This window comes from Vulpes lagopus, chromosome 3 (assembly GCF_018345385.1).
Source record: "Vulpes lagopus strain Blue_001 chromosome 3, ASM1834538v1, whole genome shotgun sequence".
NCBI lineage: Eukaryota > Metazoa > Chordata > Mammalia > Carnivora > Canidae > Vulpes > Vulpes lagopus.
The window spans coordinates 75,712,655-75,731,644 of NC_054826.1; the positions used below are offsets into that span (position 1 = coordinate 75,712,655).

General features: G+C 40.3%; 1 protein-coding gene and 1 pseudogene across 1 annotated transcript in view; both read left to right on the forward strand.

Annotated features, from left to right (window-relative positions):
• The first annotated feature begins 1,083 nt into the window (after window positions 1–1,083).
• Window positions 1,084–18,990, forward strand: part of ANK3 (ankyrin 3) — a 657,384-nt gene continuing 639,477 nt past the window's right edge. The window contains exon 1 of the mRNA XM_041749118.1: window positions 1,084–1,243. Within this exon, the coding sequence (XP_041605052.1) occupies window positions 1,187–1,243 (57 nt within the window). The 5' untranslated portion in view covers window positions 1,084–1,186. The remainder of the gene's footprint in view (window positions 1,244–18,990) is intronic.
• Window positions 13,045–14,431, forward strand: LOC121487424 (annotated as a pseudogene).

An 18,990-nucleotide genomic window follows, 5' to 3' on the forward strand; every position in this document is an offset into this window, starting at 1 on the left:
GGGTAGTGGTTGTCCTGCTTCACTTCTGATCCGAATAATAAATGCTCCGGGGGCGTGGTGGGGTCGGATGGGGTCGGGTCCTGAATCCTTCTGTCCCTCAGCCCGGTCCAGGACAGGAGCTCCGCAAGCCTTGCTCTTTAAGCTCCTAGGAACAAGGACGCTCAGAGGTCCTGTCCCCTATTTCCCTGCTAGATCACGCTCAGCGCCTGCCTCACATCCCGGACGGCCCTGGGGTTTTGTTTCTTAATTGGACAAGTAGCCGAGGCGGTGTGCGGGCTGCTGGGACCTCGGTGGGGAGGGAGGGAGGCTAGGGACCGCGTTGTGAGGCTCTCCGCCTGGCAGACACTGCTTCGGTGGGGTTGTAAGCCGTGGGTTCGTACTAGCACAAAGGCCAAAGCCATAGTGCTCGATGACTTTATTCACTTGAACTTGAATAGTTCAATTAGCCAAACAAACGGAGAATATTCTTATTTTGTTCTCATGATGGAGGCGACTACGGGCACTGTGTTCGGACGCCCGCGGGACCCGGGACTCGCCCTCGGTCTCTCCCCAGGGCTGCCCCCGCGCCCCTGCTGCCCAGGTGAGGCCTCCCTCCCGCGCCCGCCTGGGCACGCTCGCCGGGCCTCCTCACCTGGCCCGGGCACACCCCCGCCCCCGCGCCCCTGCTGCCCAGGTGAGGCGGTCCTCCCGCGCCCGCCGGGCCTCCCCACCTGGCCCGAGTCCGCCCCCCCCCCCCCCCGGCCCCGCGCCCCTGCTGCCCAGGTGAGGCGGTCCTCCCGCGCCCGCCGGGCCTCCCCACCTGGCCCGAGCCCCCCGGCCCCCGCGCCCCTGCCGCCCAGGTGAGGCCGCCCTCCTGCGCCCGCCGGGCCGCGCCTCCCCACCTGGCCGGACCCCCCCTCCCCCCACGCCCCTGCCGCCCAGGTGAGGCCGCCCTCCCGCGCCCGCCGCGCCTCCCCACCTGGCCGGACCCCCCCTCCCCCGCGCCCCGGCCCGGGCGGGCACCTGGCGGCCGCGGCCGCCCCAGCAGGGGGAGGAGACAGCCGCGGGGCGGGCGCCGCGGGGCCGCGCCGGGCCAGGCTGAGCCGCAGCCGAACTTTTCCCCCAGAAGTCCCACATTTGGGGGCAGGAGGAGCGGGCGGGGAGGGGAGACCGGAGTTCCTGGAAGGAGCGGCGGCGGCTCAGCAACATGGCCTCCTCCGCCACCGGGTCTCCCGCCGGCGCCCAGGGCGCCCCTCGTGCGCAGGTGAGCGCCGCCCCGCCCCCCTACCTGTGGCTCCCCGGCGGCTGCAGGGCGGGGGCCGCGGGGCGCCGGCGGCACCGGGAGGGCGAGCGGGGGGGCCCGATCTCTGCGGGTCGTGGGGGTCCGGCCGCGCGGGGCTGGGGTTGCGGCCCGGGGCTGGGGCGGGAGCCGCTCGAGCATCCGCGGGAGGAGCGAGGGGCGCCCGAGGACTTGGGGCTTCTGCGCGGAAACGTTCGTGTGTAGGAAGGCGCGGGGCAGGGCTCGGGGCGCCGTCGCCTCTCGGGGCTTCCATCCCCGCCCAGCGCCGTGCCCGCTGCACCCTTCCCGGGACGCGGCGGAAGCAGGATGCAGGTTGGCGGGGACGAGGTCACCTGGCGCTGAAAGTTACCTTCAGATTCAGGCTTTTTTTTTTTTTTTAGAGGTGAGTCGAGGTACTTCACTTGTTCCAGGAAGAATACAAAATCTGCGTAAAGATTGGGACGTGGGTGCAGGGCAGGCCAGGACAGACACAGGCGGCACCTGGGGTGGCTTGTGCTGGGTCCCCCCCCCCCCCGGAGAGCCCGCCGCCAAGTGAAAACGGGGCGCGCGTGTGCGAAACCACAGCTTCAAGATGAATCTCCTTCCCTTCCACCCCGCACGCCCGAGCTGATTGCCACCTTCACGCCCAGAGGCGTTCAGCAGCAATTTTGCAGCTGCCACTGAGTGTATAATAGGGGATAATTGGTTTAAAATACTTGCGTATGTTTGTACGTTCATAGAAGGTCGACGGGAAGGGCCTCAAGACACAGTAGTTCTTTGGGAGGCACCTGCGGGGGTGGGGGTGGGGGTGGACGGGTGAAAGGGAGACTTGCTTTCATGTACCTTTTGGGACCTTTAAAAAAAAAAAAAACAACATGTGTGAATGATCTATTCTTGAAAAATAAGAAATACTACCTATAAAAAAATGAGGTATGTTCGAGTAGCCTTGAACGCAATAGTTTACTTAAATTTCAAATTACGTAGGATTGCGCTGGAAACATACAAATCTAGCCCTTATCATGTCTTTCTTTGGTTGTCAGAATCCTCAGGGAGTCCAAGAGAAGTCTTCAAAAGAGAACTCTTACCTCTTGGCAAAGTTAATTGGTGGTTTTTATGGCTACCTTGATTCTGCCTTTTGATTTTGCTTGTTGAGAATGAGTGTGGCTTGTCTGATTTAGGAAGAGACCACTTTCTATTAAAAGGACGGTTGGGAGTCACGCTAGGGTTATAACCCGGCCTTATTCCAAGAGGGTGGACCACCTCTGGTAAGGCTACAGCAGGAAAACTAGAGGGGGACAGTCTGAGTAGACATGGATTGCTGCCTTAGCAGTTCTGGCTTCCTTATAATCTGCTGACCTGGGCTCAATCAGGTACATCTTTACGGAAGCAGATTTTCACTATTGAAAGTGTATGTAAAATTAAAATCACCACTCTGAAACAAAAACTGAAGGAATCTACTGAGTATCTTCTCCCCAGCTACTAATATCTCCAGGGCTGATTTCCTCTAAGTTCTCAAATCAGTGGAGGATGAATAAGTGAGCTGGGAATCTGGACTGTAGTTAAATAAATGTTTATTTATGATGAACCGTTTATGATGGTTCTCAGAATTTTTTCTGTTAAAGCATAAATAAATATCTGTTTCGTAACCTGCGCAGCGATGTGTTAGGTTCCACAGCAGAGAATGTGGCTCAATGTCCTTCAGACAATATAAAGACCAGTGGTATGTTTTGGAATCCAAGGAAACACTGTGGATTCTGAATTTGTTTGCTTTTTTGTGGCAGTGGTTACATTAGGACTGTGGTTTTCCTTTATTCAGTATTTCAAATTTTTCCTCCCTTTTACAGTGTTTATGAAACAAGTGAGCCTGCCTAATTCTAGAATAGTATTTTGGTAATTGAAAAGAATATAATTGTTCTGGACTCTCAGTGGTTGTTCTTAGCTTGATTTCCAATAAGTAACTTATGTTTGTATATTTTTGTAGACTATGTTACTGAAACTCTAGATCAGTATAATCCCAATGGGAGATCCTGTGAAATTCTAGCCCATATAAGTGGCATTTTTACACTTTTGAATAAACTAAATATTTGAAATTGATGAGACCAGTGAGCTACCTGACACTTTTATGTAAGAACATTTATGAGTTAACACTTTTTAATTGAAATGTTTAGCCTTGGGACACCTGGGTGGCTCAGCGGTTGAGCACCTGCCTGCCTTTGGCTCAGGGCATGATATTGGTCCCAGGATCGAGTCCTGCAACAGGCTCCCTGTGAGGAGCCTGCTTCTCTCTGCCTGTGTCTCTGCCTCTCTCTGTATCTCTCATGAATAAATAAATAAAATCTCTGAAAAAAAAGAAATGAAATGTTTAGCCTTGCCACAATACCTCCAAACTTAGTAAAGGCTACCCTTCTGAGATCAAGGTTACTAATAATCTAATCAGATCTGAAGTAACCTGTCCCGGTATGTATTGACTGGGCCGTTGATAACGAAACTCTACTCTTGGATCTCCCAATGTGAATGCTGGATTGATATTGGATTAATGCTGGAACAATAAAAGTATCTGGAATAGGGACATTTAATTTCTGTTTTTCATTTTCATCCTGAGTCAACAACCTAAATTTGTGAAAACGGCTTGAATTTTTATTTCTATCCATGATATAATTTTTAAGGTTAATTTGATATTATCTACTTTCTATTAGACATTTAAAGATATTTATTTTTAATATAGAGTTTTTACTTATTATTATTTTTATCTATTAAATGTGTTTTTTGAGTACTAGAAGCCCAACTGTGATTAGTTATAGCTTGAAAGTTCTGTCAAAGTTACGTGCAGTCTCTGAGTATCTTTTTTCTGACTGGACCCTAAATGGATATGGTAACATCTTCAAAATCTATAGTCATAGTTTAAGTACTGCTAGACACTTGTTTCAGTATGTTTGAAAATGAACAAATGGGTTTATATTCAAAAGGACAATGATTTTTCCAGGAACCAGTGAGGTTCCTGTTTCACCGGAGTGAAATGGCACCCAAGTAGAATCAATTCTATGGAAATTAATTCCTGAATTTCCTTTCTTGGGAAGGTCCTGTATGGATTAAATAGCAAATATCTTATGTTGGCCAGGAAGAAAGCAGTCACAGGAAAGTTGCATGTTTTCAGATCTGAATAGATGGTAGTAATTTTTTGGAATAAACTATCTTTAGTACTTTATACTGTGTATTAGTAAACAGATTAAGTGAACTAGTGTTTGGACTTAGAGCTTTAAACTGTAAGAGAAATTATTTGATGTTTCATCAGATGATGCTTAGTTACTGCCATTTCCAGAAACTATTAAGGAAAGGAAAATATTAGAAAATTGGCCCTAACATTAATTTTGTTTTCTGATGAATATTCAGAGTTGCCCTGGAATAAAGAACTGTATGTTGCCAAATTGGAAAGGCGGTTTCCCAAAGTGTTTTAAAGATAACACCGTGTTCATTAGTAGCTATTTTGTTCTTCTAGCATGGAATTGCATTTCTGCTTTATGCAGCTCTTCTGGGTAATGTTAAGGCTTGATGCCAAGAGTCTGCCATACAAGTGTGGGGCTACTGTTTTTCCCTTTTGTTCATGTCATGACACTTTATATGGAACCTGGCAAAGAGCTCTGTGACTGCAGCTCTGCTCTTTAGAGTCAAATACAGGGCTTGACACACAGTAGGCCTTCAACTAATGTTTGTTGAATAAATGATCAAATAAATGATAAAAAGGATCTGGCATTCAGATTTAGGGGCAGCTTTAACCATTTGAACAATACGTTTGAGTTCCTATCAAGTGAAAGTTATTCTTTTGCACGTCTTGGCTTTCACTCTCAATAAGTTCATAATCCAAGTTACTCAGAGTTTGCATAGTACAAGGATCACACAGAGCCAGTAACAGATATTTTTCCATGCCTAGATTTTCATTTAATCGTGTGCCTCAATTTAGTTTGGGCTATAGTATATGATAAAGATGGGAAAATGTAGACGAAGGAACCTAAGAGTTTTAGGAGAGGGGTATCAGGAATGGAGAGTTTATACTTCCTTGTTTCTGCACTGAAAAATGACACAGAATAGAAATGTGTGAAAAGGCATAGAGAACTGTCTGGAAAAGTGCTCTAATTTATTCTTGTTAATGGCTGCTTAATATTCACAGTGTGGATTGACCATAATTTATTTACTGTTTTCCAGATTAATAAACACTTATCTTGCTTCCAGTTTTTTGACCTCTATAGACAATGCTGCAAATAAATAAAAAGTTCATAATCTGCAGTGGCTGGGTGGCTCAGTTGGTTAAGTATCTGACTCTTGATCTCAGCTCAGGTCTTGATCTCAGGATTGTGAGCTCAATCCAGAGTTGGACTCCATGTTAAGGGAGGAGCCTACTTAAAAAAATTTCATTATCCAATTGGATAGAGAAGATGTACACATCTTTAGTAGTAGCAGCCATGATCTCTTGTGCTTTTCATGGAGGATATTGTCTACTTCAAAACAAACCACAGGGTAGGTATTATTATTACTACACCCTATTTTATACACAAAGAAACTGAGCTTTCATAGAAAGGCTAGGCAGGTTGTAATTTGGTAAGGGCTGCAGCTGGATTGGAACTCCTGTCTGCTTGAGCAGTGAGAAGGCAATGATGATAAAATCAGGAGGCCAAGAATGAAGTCCCCATTCTAATCCCCATACTATGCTGTAACCTCAAAATCTTAACATCTCTTGGGCTTGGTAAGAGAAAGTTGGAGTTTCTCTTGAAAGAGAGAGTTGGAATAAATTGTAAGGTTCATTCTCGCTCAATTAGTCTATGATTTTAAAAATTAAGTGCTTAGAGAAAGCTATAGATAATTAATAATAAAGTGATATAGTCTCTTGTTTTTCAGAAGCATTTCCCCCTCATATTTTGGCATTCCTGATATTAAGATAATTTTCCAAATGTTAGAAGCTTTTGAGTTTATTTTATATTGTTTAATTTAAATGATTTATTTTTCTCTGAAAATCTGATTTTATAGAAATTGTGCTTTTTGTAACTGACGACATCTTAGAGTATAATACATTTAGTAGTTCCAGGGTGGAAATAGCAAGAGGACATCTCAGTGAGTTTGGGTTGGTAACTGAGCACTCACCAAAGACAAGGAGTTTGAATGGAGTATAAAAGAAGAAGGATACTTCACATGGTAGGTAGAGAGCAGTTGGGATAACTGCTTGGACTCTGTGGGGCCTTTAGGCTTGCTGCTGCTGCTGCTGCTGCTGCTGCTGCTTCTTCTTCTTCTTCTTCTTCTTCTTCTTCTTCTTCTCCTCCTCCTCCTTCTTCTCCTTCTTCTCCTTCTTCACCTTCTTCTCCTTCTTCTTCTGCTTCTGCTTCTCCTCCCTCTTCTTCTCCTTCTTCTTTTTTAAATTTGAGATGTGATTAATGGTATGCTGGTAAACTGCCTCTTAAAAAAAAAGCCCTGATTTATAGCATTTGCCCATTTCTGTGAAGTAAATAGAAGAATTCTGATCTCCAGTTCCAATGGTTCCCCTATAGAATAAGCAGTGCTCTGATAGCAGCAGGATGTCCTACCATTCAACTAAGTTCTGACATTGTCTACCCAGAGATAGCATCAGATCTCACAGGTTAAAGGCTCAATCACATACTGCCCTACCACTTTACATGCCCATTGCAAGCCCAGGTAATCACTTGTGCTTCTGACAAACTGGCTAAAAATTGGAGGGTCCCAAAACCCTCTCTTTTGGTGCAGTTAATTTGCTAGAGTAGCTCTCAGAATTAAGAGAAACATTTTACTTACTAGATTACTGGTTTAATATATAAAGATAAAACTCAGGAATAGCCAGATGTAAGAGATGCATAGGGCAAGGTATGGGGAGAGGGCTCAGAACTTCCATGCTGTCTCTCTCTCTGAATGCCACTCTTACTGCATCTCTATTATTCAACAATCTGGAAGCTTTCTCCTTTTGGGTTTGAATGGAGGCCTCATTCCACAGGCATGGTTGATTAAGTCAATGGTCAATGGTGATTGATTCCACTTCCAGTACTTTTCCCCTCTCTGGAAATCAGGGGAGTAGGATGGAAAGTTCCAACCCTCTAATCCCATAGTTGACTCCACAGGCAGCCAGTCCCCATCCTTAGGAGCTTTCAAAAAGTCATCTCATTAACATAACAAGACACCTTTATTCCTCTCATCACTTAGGAAATTCTAAGGGTTTTAGGATCTTCATGCCAGAAACAGGGTCAAAGATCAAATATATATATTTCTTACAAATTACGATATCACAGAGTACTTACATCAATGACTGATTTCAAGCTGCCAGTGGGAGTTGAACATGGAGTTGGGAAGACATGTGCAGAAGTTGGTCTTTTTTTAATATTTTATTTATTTATTCATGAGAGACACACAAAGGCAGAGACACTGGCAGCGGGAGAAGCAGGCTCCCTGCAGGGAGCCCCACGTGGGACTGGATCCCAGGACCCCAGGATCACTCCCTGAGCCAAAGGCAGAAGCTCTACTGCTGAGCCAGCCAGGCATCCCAAAGTGGCTCTTATACAAGCTAGTATCAGCTAGTTGCAGCACACCACTTACATACAGTGAAATTCACTGAATTTTTTGAGTTGATTAAATGATTTGTCCGTAATATATTTGGCACTTATCAGGTATCAGGCATACATGCAGATACATGGATATATAACTAGTTTTTATTTTCTGGGATGTCATAGTTTAGCTAGTTATTTAAATGAATTTTTAAGTAAAGAAAGGGCTCTTGTAACAGAATGATTGATTAGCTCTCTGTTTTCCACTGATAACAAAGTAAATATCAAGTAGATCCTTAGATATCTGAATTGGAAGCGAGAGAACTGAGGCCTGTAACTGGATTATTAGATGTTAAAATGGTGAAACAAGGTTTTTAACACTTTGTTTCTTTGGAAATCAAGCCTACTAGATTTTTCTTCCCCTTATATATGTGTTGGTATGCATGCATGCTTATTAGGTACATTTACTGAGATATAATTTATAATTTGACATTTACAATTTATAATTTGATATATAAAATTCACCATATTTAAGTGTACAACTAAGTGTGCAATTATTATACCCTATCATGACAAAATATTTATCATCCTATGTTCACTTGTGTCCCTTCCCAATTAAACTCCCTCCAATCCTCCAGGCAAGTACTTTCCAGATTTCTTTCACCATGGATTCATTTTGTTTTCTTTTGTACTTGGTTTCTTTCCCTTTGTAGAATGGTCTTTGATATCCATGCTGTTATCTGTATTAGAAGATTATTCCTTGTTATTACTGAGTATTATTTCATTGTATGGAATGTACTACAGATTGTTCATCCATTCATCAGATATTTGAATTGTTTTTAGCTTTGGTTACTGTGGATAAAGCTGCTATAAACATTTTTGTATATGTCTCTTTGTTGACATATATTCTCCCCCCCTTTTGTGTATGTGTGAATGATGTTGAATACCTGGGAGTAGGACTGTAGAGTAGTGTATAATTGAAGGTAATATATAAGGTAGGTAGTATATTGGGAAGGTAGTGTATAATTGAAGGTGTATATAATTGTACAAGAAACCACCCATGTCTTTCTTCATATCCTAAAGAATGAATGATCTCAGATCCGAATGGGAGGAAGGGGAAAGTCCAGGGAGAAATTTTTCCTTTGACAGGTGCTTAAAATGAGAATTTTTGAAAATATGATTTTAACTAGGTGCATATTGAGAAAAAAAAATTGATGGTAAGTAAAACTTTACAAGGTTGTGAAAGAAAGTATAGTTATAAAGATAAAACTATAAATTTAATAACTGTTGAGATATAATTTATATACATAAAGTTCACCCACCTAATATATACAATTCAATAAATTTTAGCATGTTTACAGAGTCAGAAAATCATTGCCGCAATCTAATTTTTAGAATATTTCTATTACCTTCCAACTAGTGCTCACTTATGGTAAAAAACCATGCTTGTGGAGTTAAGGAAAACCTGTGTTTTAGTTTTAGTTTTACTAGTTAGCAATTGCATGACCTTGGTAAGCCAAATCTCAATTTCTATACCTTGACGAGAGATGAAGATACTTCCTTTACAGTTTTTTTTTTTTTTTTACAAGGATTGTAAGTAATGCCCACAAAGCACTTAGTCTGTAATGAATATTAAACAAATGGCAGTGTTTATAGTTGAACTGTGTCTGCATTTTTGTGATTTCTGTGGTATTTTGTTCATATCTTTAAAACTGCTTCAGTAGTCTGCCCTCTACTAAGGATATATTTGGACACATCTTTTTTTTTTTTTTTTTTTTTTAAGATTTTTACTTACTTATTCATGAGAAACACAGAGAGAGAAAGAGGCACAGACAGAGGCAGAGGGAGAAGCAGGCTCCATGCAGGGAGCCTGATGTGGGACTTGATCCCAGGTCCCCAGGATCACGCCCTGGGCCGAAGGGGGCACTAAACCGCTGAGCCACCTGGGCTGCCCCGTGGACACATCTTTTAAGAGGAAATGAGGTGGAGTGGAAAGAGTAAAAGTCCACTTTGAGTAAAGTGCTGAGCTTTTCTGGCTCTTTCATTTAATGCTCTATTGGGCAAATCACTTAACTCTGTTTCCTTATATGAGGAACTAGAGTAACATTCATCTTTCAGGATTGTTGTCAGTGGTTGAGGAAATATCCATGACATATTGATATAGTAGGTGCTCAATAAATAGGCAGTGTTATTCTGTGATATCAGCAGCTACCATCTTTGAAGTATTCACATCTAGGAATAACATTACAGAATTCAAGGCATAGATGGAAAATTTGCTCATGTATGATGTGCATATTTGCTATATAAATTTTTGTATTTTAGTACTAGTGGGTGCTAGATACATAGTCCTGAATAAAATGTTTGGTTAAATGGATACATAGATGAGTTAATAAAGAAGAAAAAGCATTTTACGTATGCTGTTTTAGTCTCCCTCAATGTTTAGGTATCTAAGACAAAGTTTCATTTTCCAACCTTCAAGTTTATTCACTTATTACCACTTCCTATTTGGCAGGACAGGATTGGGGGTGGGGAGCAGGATGATTAGAAATTGTCATGAACAAAAATCACAATAATAATTGCTGACATCCATAAATAGCTGTTTATATTTTTTAAAGGATTTTCATTTTATTTCTTCAAATTTGTATCTCAGCAAGCAGCCTGGGTGTCTCAGCAGTTTAGTGCTGCCTTCGGCCCAGGGCCTGATCCTGGAGACCCGAGATCGGGTCCCATGTTGGTCTTCTTGCAGGGAGTCTGCTTCTCCCTCTGCCTGTGTCTCTGCCTCTCTCTCTCTCCGTGTCTCTCATTAATAAATAAATAAAATCTTTTAAAAAAAAATTTGTATCTCAGCAACCATATCCGGCAGTTGGGAGTAAATAGTCTCATTTTAGGGAAAAGAAAGACAACGTTCTGAGGTGGACTTGTTCCTGAGTGGCAAAGCAAATGAGAGAAGGGGGCAATAAATCAGAAGCCTTGTGTATTGCTGGTGGGAGCTGAGACTGGGGCAGCTGTTCTGGAAAGCATCTGGCATTACTTGAACAAATTAGCTACTTATGCCCAGCATTTCATTCCTACAGGTGGACACTGGAATGTGTTTCCGTAGGTCCCCAAGAGAATGTGTCCCAGGTTTTTCACTGCTGTGTTAGTGGTAGGGAGGGGGAATGAGAGGTAACTTGGTGACCACCCTTGGGAGAGGGTGAGGGAAAGCTGTGAGTGCACAGCATGGGGTTGTCTGCAGCCATTAGAAGCAACAGATTAGATAAACAAAAAGCAACATGAATGGATCTTAAGAATAGAGTGCTTGGTGAAAAATGTAAGAGTGAAAGGTATATTGTTTATATGAATTAAAAATTCATAAGCATAGCACAGTACACATCTTGTAAGAACACTTACATAAAGTACTCATTAAGCACATTAGAATGACTGCCTGTGGGACCAAGCTTATGTTGGGGGTGGGTAGGCTGTGGAGATAAAAAGGAATCAATCAATAGGTAAAGAGAATAATGATAATGTGCCATGAACCATTACGTTTGGCTCACTCAACCTGCTGAATGGTGAAGTTAAAAACGAAAGAAAACAGGATGTTGATATAGTTTGAATATCTTTTATGTGATCTCTGTCACCACTAGGCTTAACCAGAGAGACCCTGCTATCATTACACTGTGTGGGACAGATATTCCAAATGAAATAAAATTTGGATTGATTTCTGAAGTTTCAAGTAAAATTTCTCACAGAGAGCAACTTCTTTTTTTTTTTTTTTTGTAATAAAGATTTGTAATGTGCTAGTCTTGGTAGGATTTAAAAAATAAGTTCCTTTTAAATTTTGTATTTTAGATAATAGAGACCGATGTGTAATATGGTACAGTTTTTAACAGAATTAGAATATCATATACTAAATGTTTAATTCTAAAATGATAAACTGTCCTTATCATTCTTCATGGATTCAAAAGATTGCATGTATATTATTTTTAAAGGGTTGAAATGTGATTTTCTTGACAGATATATCTCCTATTGTTATATTTGTTGTTCGAGTTAAATTTGAAGTATGATAGTCTCTTTTCTGGTGGGGGTAGGGTGGCTTAAAACAGAGCAGATTTATTATATTGTAGTTCTGGAGTCCAGAAGCCCAAAATGGGTTGGGAGGATTTCGTTCCTTCTGGAGTCTCCAGAGGAGAATCCTTTACTTTTTCTATCTTCTAGAGCCTGCCTGAGGCTTTTGGCTATGCATCATGTTGACCTCCACTTTGATCATCATTTTGAATGGGTTGCTTTTTAGTTTACCTTGCTTTTCTATTCACTATTTGTGATGCTTCTGAAAGGTAGTTATGTAAAATGATTATAATTATGTTTTGCACATGTTGTACAATTTTCTAGCAACTGTCCTGTTTAAAAAAGTCATAATGGTTAAACATTCGACTCAAAATTATCAGCCTTTCAAAGTGTTCATCTGTCACTATGCTGAGGGCGTTGCTGGTATTCAGTAGGCAAACTCTGCTAAGACAGGAAGGACACCCAATTATTTTAATGATAGGTGTAGAAGCTGGAGAGAAATGGATGACATCCTTGCTGCTCCTAGTGTCCCCCTGCTTGTGAATGGTGTGCAGACAAGAGTTTCAGGTTTACCGGTGATATGCAGAGGAAGGCCTGGTTTTTGTGTAAGAGTTTCGTCTGCAGTACCATAAAATGTTGACAACCAAGAATTGATTTTAATGCTGTTTTGTCTCTCTCAACAACATAAATAAAATAGTAAGAAGAGGGAGGCATTGCTAGCTAATAGAAGGGAAGCAAGCTCAGTGTTAGGATATGTCAAAATGAGATTCACAAATGTAATTTTGAGCTCTCTTGCAATTCAGTTTCCTCATCTACAAAATGGGGTTAATGATAATGCTTACTTTGTCCACCGCAGAGTTGTAAGGATCAAATTGTATGATTAGGTAATTTATTTAATTCAAATTGCTTTGTGCCCTATGATCATATTGGTGTGTTTTTTTCTGTGTGCTGCTTTTCATTATGATAGCATTCCACTGAACAAACCTAGCATCTTGGTAAATGCGATAACTGATAGCCAGTAATATTGCAGTGATGACTTGCTACTTTAAAGTTGGTTTCTTAAGAAGTTGAGATTTTTAGTGTCTCTGAGTTTTTGGCAATTTTTTGATTAAAATTCAATTAAAACATTAAAACATTTTCGGCAATTTTAATTAATTCCAGGAAACTGCTATTTTTGTTTGTTGGTCCAGCGGAACAGGTACATACATGATAATTAAAATTCTGGAGCTCTGTGCTGCATTTTGCAAAGTCTGGTTAGATTGCAGAGCTGTTTACTGACTATGAAATGGCATGGCTTTGATTGGTGTGAATATCTACTTAAGTCTCCATTGAGTCCCTCAAAATATGGTACTTAGCCTGAAATTCTCCAGGTGTTGTGTAATGAATTGTTCTCTAAATTGGGAAATTTGGGTTTAGTCTCTTATTCAATGTGTATGTGGTTGGCCAAATCACTTAGCTTCTACAGTGTCCTCTTAATTGTTAGGATTTCTACCTGCTTAAAGAGTTTCCATGTTCTAAAATCCAGACTGTGGTAAGGCTTTCAGTGAAGACTAGTACATGTTATTTTGCAGAACCTCCCGGTGTGCTAATTCCAAGCTGTAGGTTTGCCTAGAAATTGATGAAGACTCTGGAGGGATGAGTAAATACCTAATGTACACAGATTCCTGAAGAAGCCTTTTATCTGTTTGTGATCATTGCTTAAGTTAGAAATCTGAGTCATTAATGAGACCTTTCTCCCTTTGTCATGTAATGAGGTACAAATAGTCTCAGTTCTGGCCCACATATGTTCACCCTTTTTTAAAAAGTGATTTTTAAAACTAGATATTATTGATAGTCAATTGATGATAAGATAAAGGTAATCTATCTTTCTTGCTATGATAGGTAGCAGCTGAAATCCCTGATTTTGGCTCAGGTCATGATCTCAGGGTCATGAGATCAAGCCCCACGTCTGATTCTCTCTCTCTGGCTTCTGGGGACTGTGTCCATAGACATTCAGAATGGTCCAGCATTTGACATACCATTGTAGGCTGTCCGACAATATATCCTCTTAACAAAAATAGGCTGTCTCAAACCCCTGGTAATAGAATCATTTACCTTTATACCAAGAAGGTTGGGAAAACACCAAAATCTGCATGTGGCATATGCCCAGGCCAACTTTGAGGAGTTCGTGCTGGAAGACCTAAAGTCCTCATGAGATTGTCTAAAACGAGAAAACACATCAACAGGCCTATGATGGTTCCAGATGTGCTAAGTGTGTTCGTGACAGGGTCAAGTGTGCTTTTTTTATTGAGCAGAAAATTGTTGTGAAAATGTTGAAGGCACAAGCACAGATTCAGAAAGCTAAATAAAAACATGAAGTTTTTTTGAGCAATAAGAAACAGCAAAAGTAAAAAAAAAATTCTCAATGCTTCTCTGTCACCTTCTCTACAAAAAAAAAAAAAAAGTAGGAAAAGCTACTGGCCAATAAACATGTAAAAAGATGTTAAATTCACAAGTCTTAAGAGATTAGAAGGACTACTTTCTATTTGATAGCATTTTATCTACTAGATTGGCCAAAAGAAAATCCTCTTTACAGTGTTGAGGATATGACTCTTCTAACTAGTGCTGATTCGAGTGTCAATTGTACAACTTTTTTGGTGGGAGGAGGAGGAGAACTTAGGTACACTATTTATCTATTCAAATAAAATAAAAACATTCTTACCCTTTGCTCTAGCAACCCAGTTTTAGGAACTTCTGCTATAGAAGTTAAAACCTCAAAAGCAAAACAAGAACAACAAAAAAGTATGTAAGGACATATTTACAAGGATACTTATTACAGCAATGTCTGTAAAGCAACAACACTGGAAACAAAATTTAAAACTTAATGGGACTGACTGGTTGAATGTATTATGGTTTCTCTATTATATGGAATATCATTAAGGTAATTTAACAATAAGAGCTACACATAGTAAACTGGAAGGATGTGCATTATTTATTAAGAGTGTGGCATGATCCAATTTTGAAAACAAAGAGGGAAAGGACAGTCATAATATTTGAGCAGAGGTTGTTGATTGATTTGGTTACCTTGGAGATGGGATTTTGAGGGAAGGGGGATTTATTAAATTTTCTGTTCACTCAATATGTTAAAATGAGCATATACTATATAATTAAAAAAATCCAAAAAGCAAAAACAAAATCAAGGAAAGAAAAATTTAGGTTAAAGGAAAAGCAGAAACCCTTGTTCTCTTGGACATCTTTTATTTGCATGCATTTTTATACTATCGTTTATTGTACATTTGATCTTAGGAGTGTTTATTCACAGTCACAGAACTCAGTTCTCTAAAATGGTTGGTATCTGTGCTTGTGGAAGTTTTCTTAGTGCTAATTAAGATTTGTGGTTTCTTTGCACAGGCCTACTGTTTAGAAATTATATTTGGGCCTGAGCTGGAGCTATATAGAATTTTTTGTTTGGATGTTGATATCATAATCATGTTTTTAGATGGTAGGATTAAGAATGCTTATTTTCTTTTCATGCCCTAAATTGAGATAGTCCTAGCTTCATCCTTTTTATTTCGAGGTAAGTAGAGTCCTTGCCTCATTGGGTCCTTTCATTTTTAATTCTTGCTTTGCTTTCAGTTAAAGTTTAAATTCTTTAACTGTGTTTTAAATTATGAGAACAAATGTTGTTCATTCCTGAAAATCAGAGATGCAGTCAAGTAAATACCAAGCCCAACTCCTCGCCTCCAAAGCAAAGAGTTGTGTAAATCCCACTCATTTGATATTAATCTCAATCCCTTGGTGACTTTCTTTCAAACTGTTCATTGCTCATATTTTCTGTAGAGTGATAATGAAGGTCAGATTGTGTTGTATGGAATAATTATGTTACTTAAAAATTTTTTTTTTTTTTTTTTTGATGATCTGTTGAGGATGGGTATGGAGTAATACCACAGAGAGGCCCATGAAAATGAAAGATATATTACCTCCATGGGCCTCTGGGGCAGAGCAAAACGTGCTGTGGCATGTATGACAGGAGCTTCAACAGATCAGGGTGGAGTACACAAGCCAGAGACAGGAGGGGATTTCACTGGTGCATTTGAATATCACTAGTTCACAGTCAAGGATAGACAGGAAAGGGAACTCGTGTCTGGTTGTCTGGGACAGGTCTTCATGGCCTGTTGGTGGGGATGTTGATGCATTAGGTAAATAGAAAATTTAAAAACATTTGCAATGCACAGACAAATCTGAATACTCATCTCTAGAGCTGGTTGATTTATATATTAATTTTCTTATCTGGAAAATGCTAATAAATACTAATAAATACTATTAACACACTGTAGGGTTGTTGCTAGCGCTGAATTGTAAAGGTCAGTACTTGGTTCATAGTAAGTTCTTTTTATAATAAGTAAAAAGGTATCATACCTGTGTTTAAAGGTATCATATGTAGTATTGTTTTTACTGAGCAGGTAATACATGTTCAATATAGAGATATCAATTATGCTGTTCTGAACCTCTTTTTTTTAATGACGACACGCTGGGGTCAAAGGACCAGGCTGCTCCCTGATGCAGGTGGCACTAGGGGGCTGTGGCCACAGTCGGCCCTTTTTCATTGCCTTAAAGATGGAGAGATCAATAATCCTCTACTTCTGACCTATGTTGGGCTTACAATATGTTATCGGAAGTGGAGCATACACACAATGTGGACATTTTTATGTCCCCTTTACTTTTTGAATACAGCCAAATCTACTTTCAGATGACAGATTATACCAATTTATATCCCACGAAGGAGTACATGAGTGCCTACATCCCAAACTCTCTCCAAGTGCAGCATTATTTTTTCTTTACCTTCATGAACATGATTGGTGAAAAGTGACTCCACATTGTTTTACTTTGTGGTTATACATTGTTGATCAACATAAAAGTGAAATATGGAGTACTAACTTTCAGAAGAGATCCTGAGGGGCTGAAGTGCAGGGGCACTAATACCTGACAGCCTTGTAAATCACCAGCTGGGCGAGGCACTACTGTTGGGCTCTGCTCTTTATTTACACTTGTCCTGGGAGCTCAGTGCCTCACATTACACTGCTATACTTTGTGGTTCTGATGATAGTTGTGTGATCTGTTACTAAATTGAGATTCAACATAAAAATCTCCATTCTGAAATTTTTCTTCTTTAATATTGATTGATGAGTGTGAACTTGCAGGAGACTGTAGAGGACTATCCCTAACTTGAGTGGAAGATTGAGACTTATTTTCCTGGTTAGAGATCCAAGGAATTGTCCATACTATGTTTGACATTTTGTTTCTTAGTGATATTTAATCGCATAGTTTACTTTGGCCATGCGGTTTGTTTCTCCAAATACTTGTTTTATTTATGAGAAGCTATACTTAGATTGCCGTGTTCACTTTTTTCATGCTTTTTTATTTTCCTTGAAAGATGGCAAGAATATTAGTCAAAATGTGAACTCAATACTTTTTTTAAAAAACATTTTATTTATTTATTTGTTTGTTTATTTGTTTATTTATTTATGACAGACACAGAAAGACAGAGACAGAGGGAGAAGCAGGTTCCCTCCCTGCGGGGAGCCCAATGTAGAACTTGATCCCAGGACCCTGGGATCACGACCTGAGCCGAAGGCAGATGCTCAACCGAGCCACCTAGGCATCCCAGTGAACTCAATACTTAGAATGAAATTTTCTAGCTTTCTTGGATTTTGGTGTTAAAATTTTTGTAGGGTATGGTATTAATGATTCTTGATAAAGATTGCTATTTTCATGTCATATTCATGTCTTATAATGGGTGTCAAAAAATTTGAGTACGTGTATTATATGTAGCAATGGTGTGTGTTTCTTCAGAGGAAAACATGACATTCTTCACTAACCATCTGAAGTAAATTTCCTAATGTTGATCTAGATTTCGTTTAATTTGTACATAGATTTTCCTGGTTTTTCTTGTACTAGAGACAGTTGTTTGTTAAGGGATAGAGACATGCTAATGTGATCAACATTGTCCTCAAATTTCAAATCTCTGTATTTCAGATCAGAGCCTTAATATCTTCTGGCTGAAAGCCATTGCAAAGCTTGAATTAAAAAAGAAAAAGAAAGAAAAAACTAGTGAAAACAAATAACATACATGTTCAAACAGAGTTGCAAATATATAAAAATAAAAACTACAATTTAAGAATACATTTCATAAAGTGTTGTTAATCTTAAAGAGTAAAACAGGCAGGGTGCCTGGGTGGTTCAGTCGGTTGAGCATCTGTCTCCTGATTTCAGCTCAGGTCATGGTTGCCGGGTTGTGAGATAAGGCTCCACATCAGGCTCTGCACTCAGTGGGGAGTCTGCTTGAGATTCTCTTTCTCTCCCTCTGCGTGTGCTCTCTTTCTCTCAAATAAATAAGTAAAAATCTTTAAAAGTAAAACTGTCAGTTATGTTACAGCAAAAATGATTTTACTTAAGAATAACAGAATTGTAATTCGGGACATGCAAGCTATGGTCAAACTATAGACAAGTCTAATAAACAAAGGAAAGGAAGAGAAAAGCAGGAGTTCGGGTGATGATGGTTTCTCATTGGCTGAATTGCTATAGTTGGTTTCCTGTAGGAGATGCAATGTGCATCTTTCCCCTTTGGGGCTTATAATTATTTATTCTTTTTTTGTTGACTATTCTTCTGTTGGGGTCTGTAATGGAGAGTTCTTCCTGTAATTGACATTGTGTGGTACAGGTTCCCTCTGCTAGCCTATGGACTCCACTTTAGTGAGATTTCTCTTTTTTTATATTCTTTTATCAATTTTGTATTTTCAGTATAGCTCTTTAATTTAATTTATTATTTATTTATTTTTAAAATATTTTATTTATTTATTCATGAGAAACACAGAGAGAGAGACAGGCAGAGACACAGGCAGAGGGAGAAGCAGGCTCCATGCAGGGAGCCCGATGTGGGACTCGATCCCAGGTCTCCAGAATCACGCCCTGGGCTGGAGGCGGCACTAAACTGCTGAGCTACCCAGGCTGCCCACTCTTTAATTTTAGTATCTAAAGTAACTTTTATTCTGCCTTAGAAGGAAATCCAAACAAAAAACTCCCCAGAATTTACCCTTTTGCTATTATCCAAATACACAGCCTCTCCCTGTTTCTATGCTTTTGTTCAGATCCTTCTCTCTTTGTGTATTC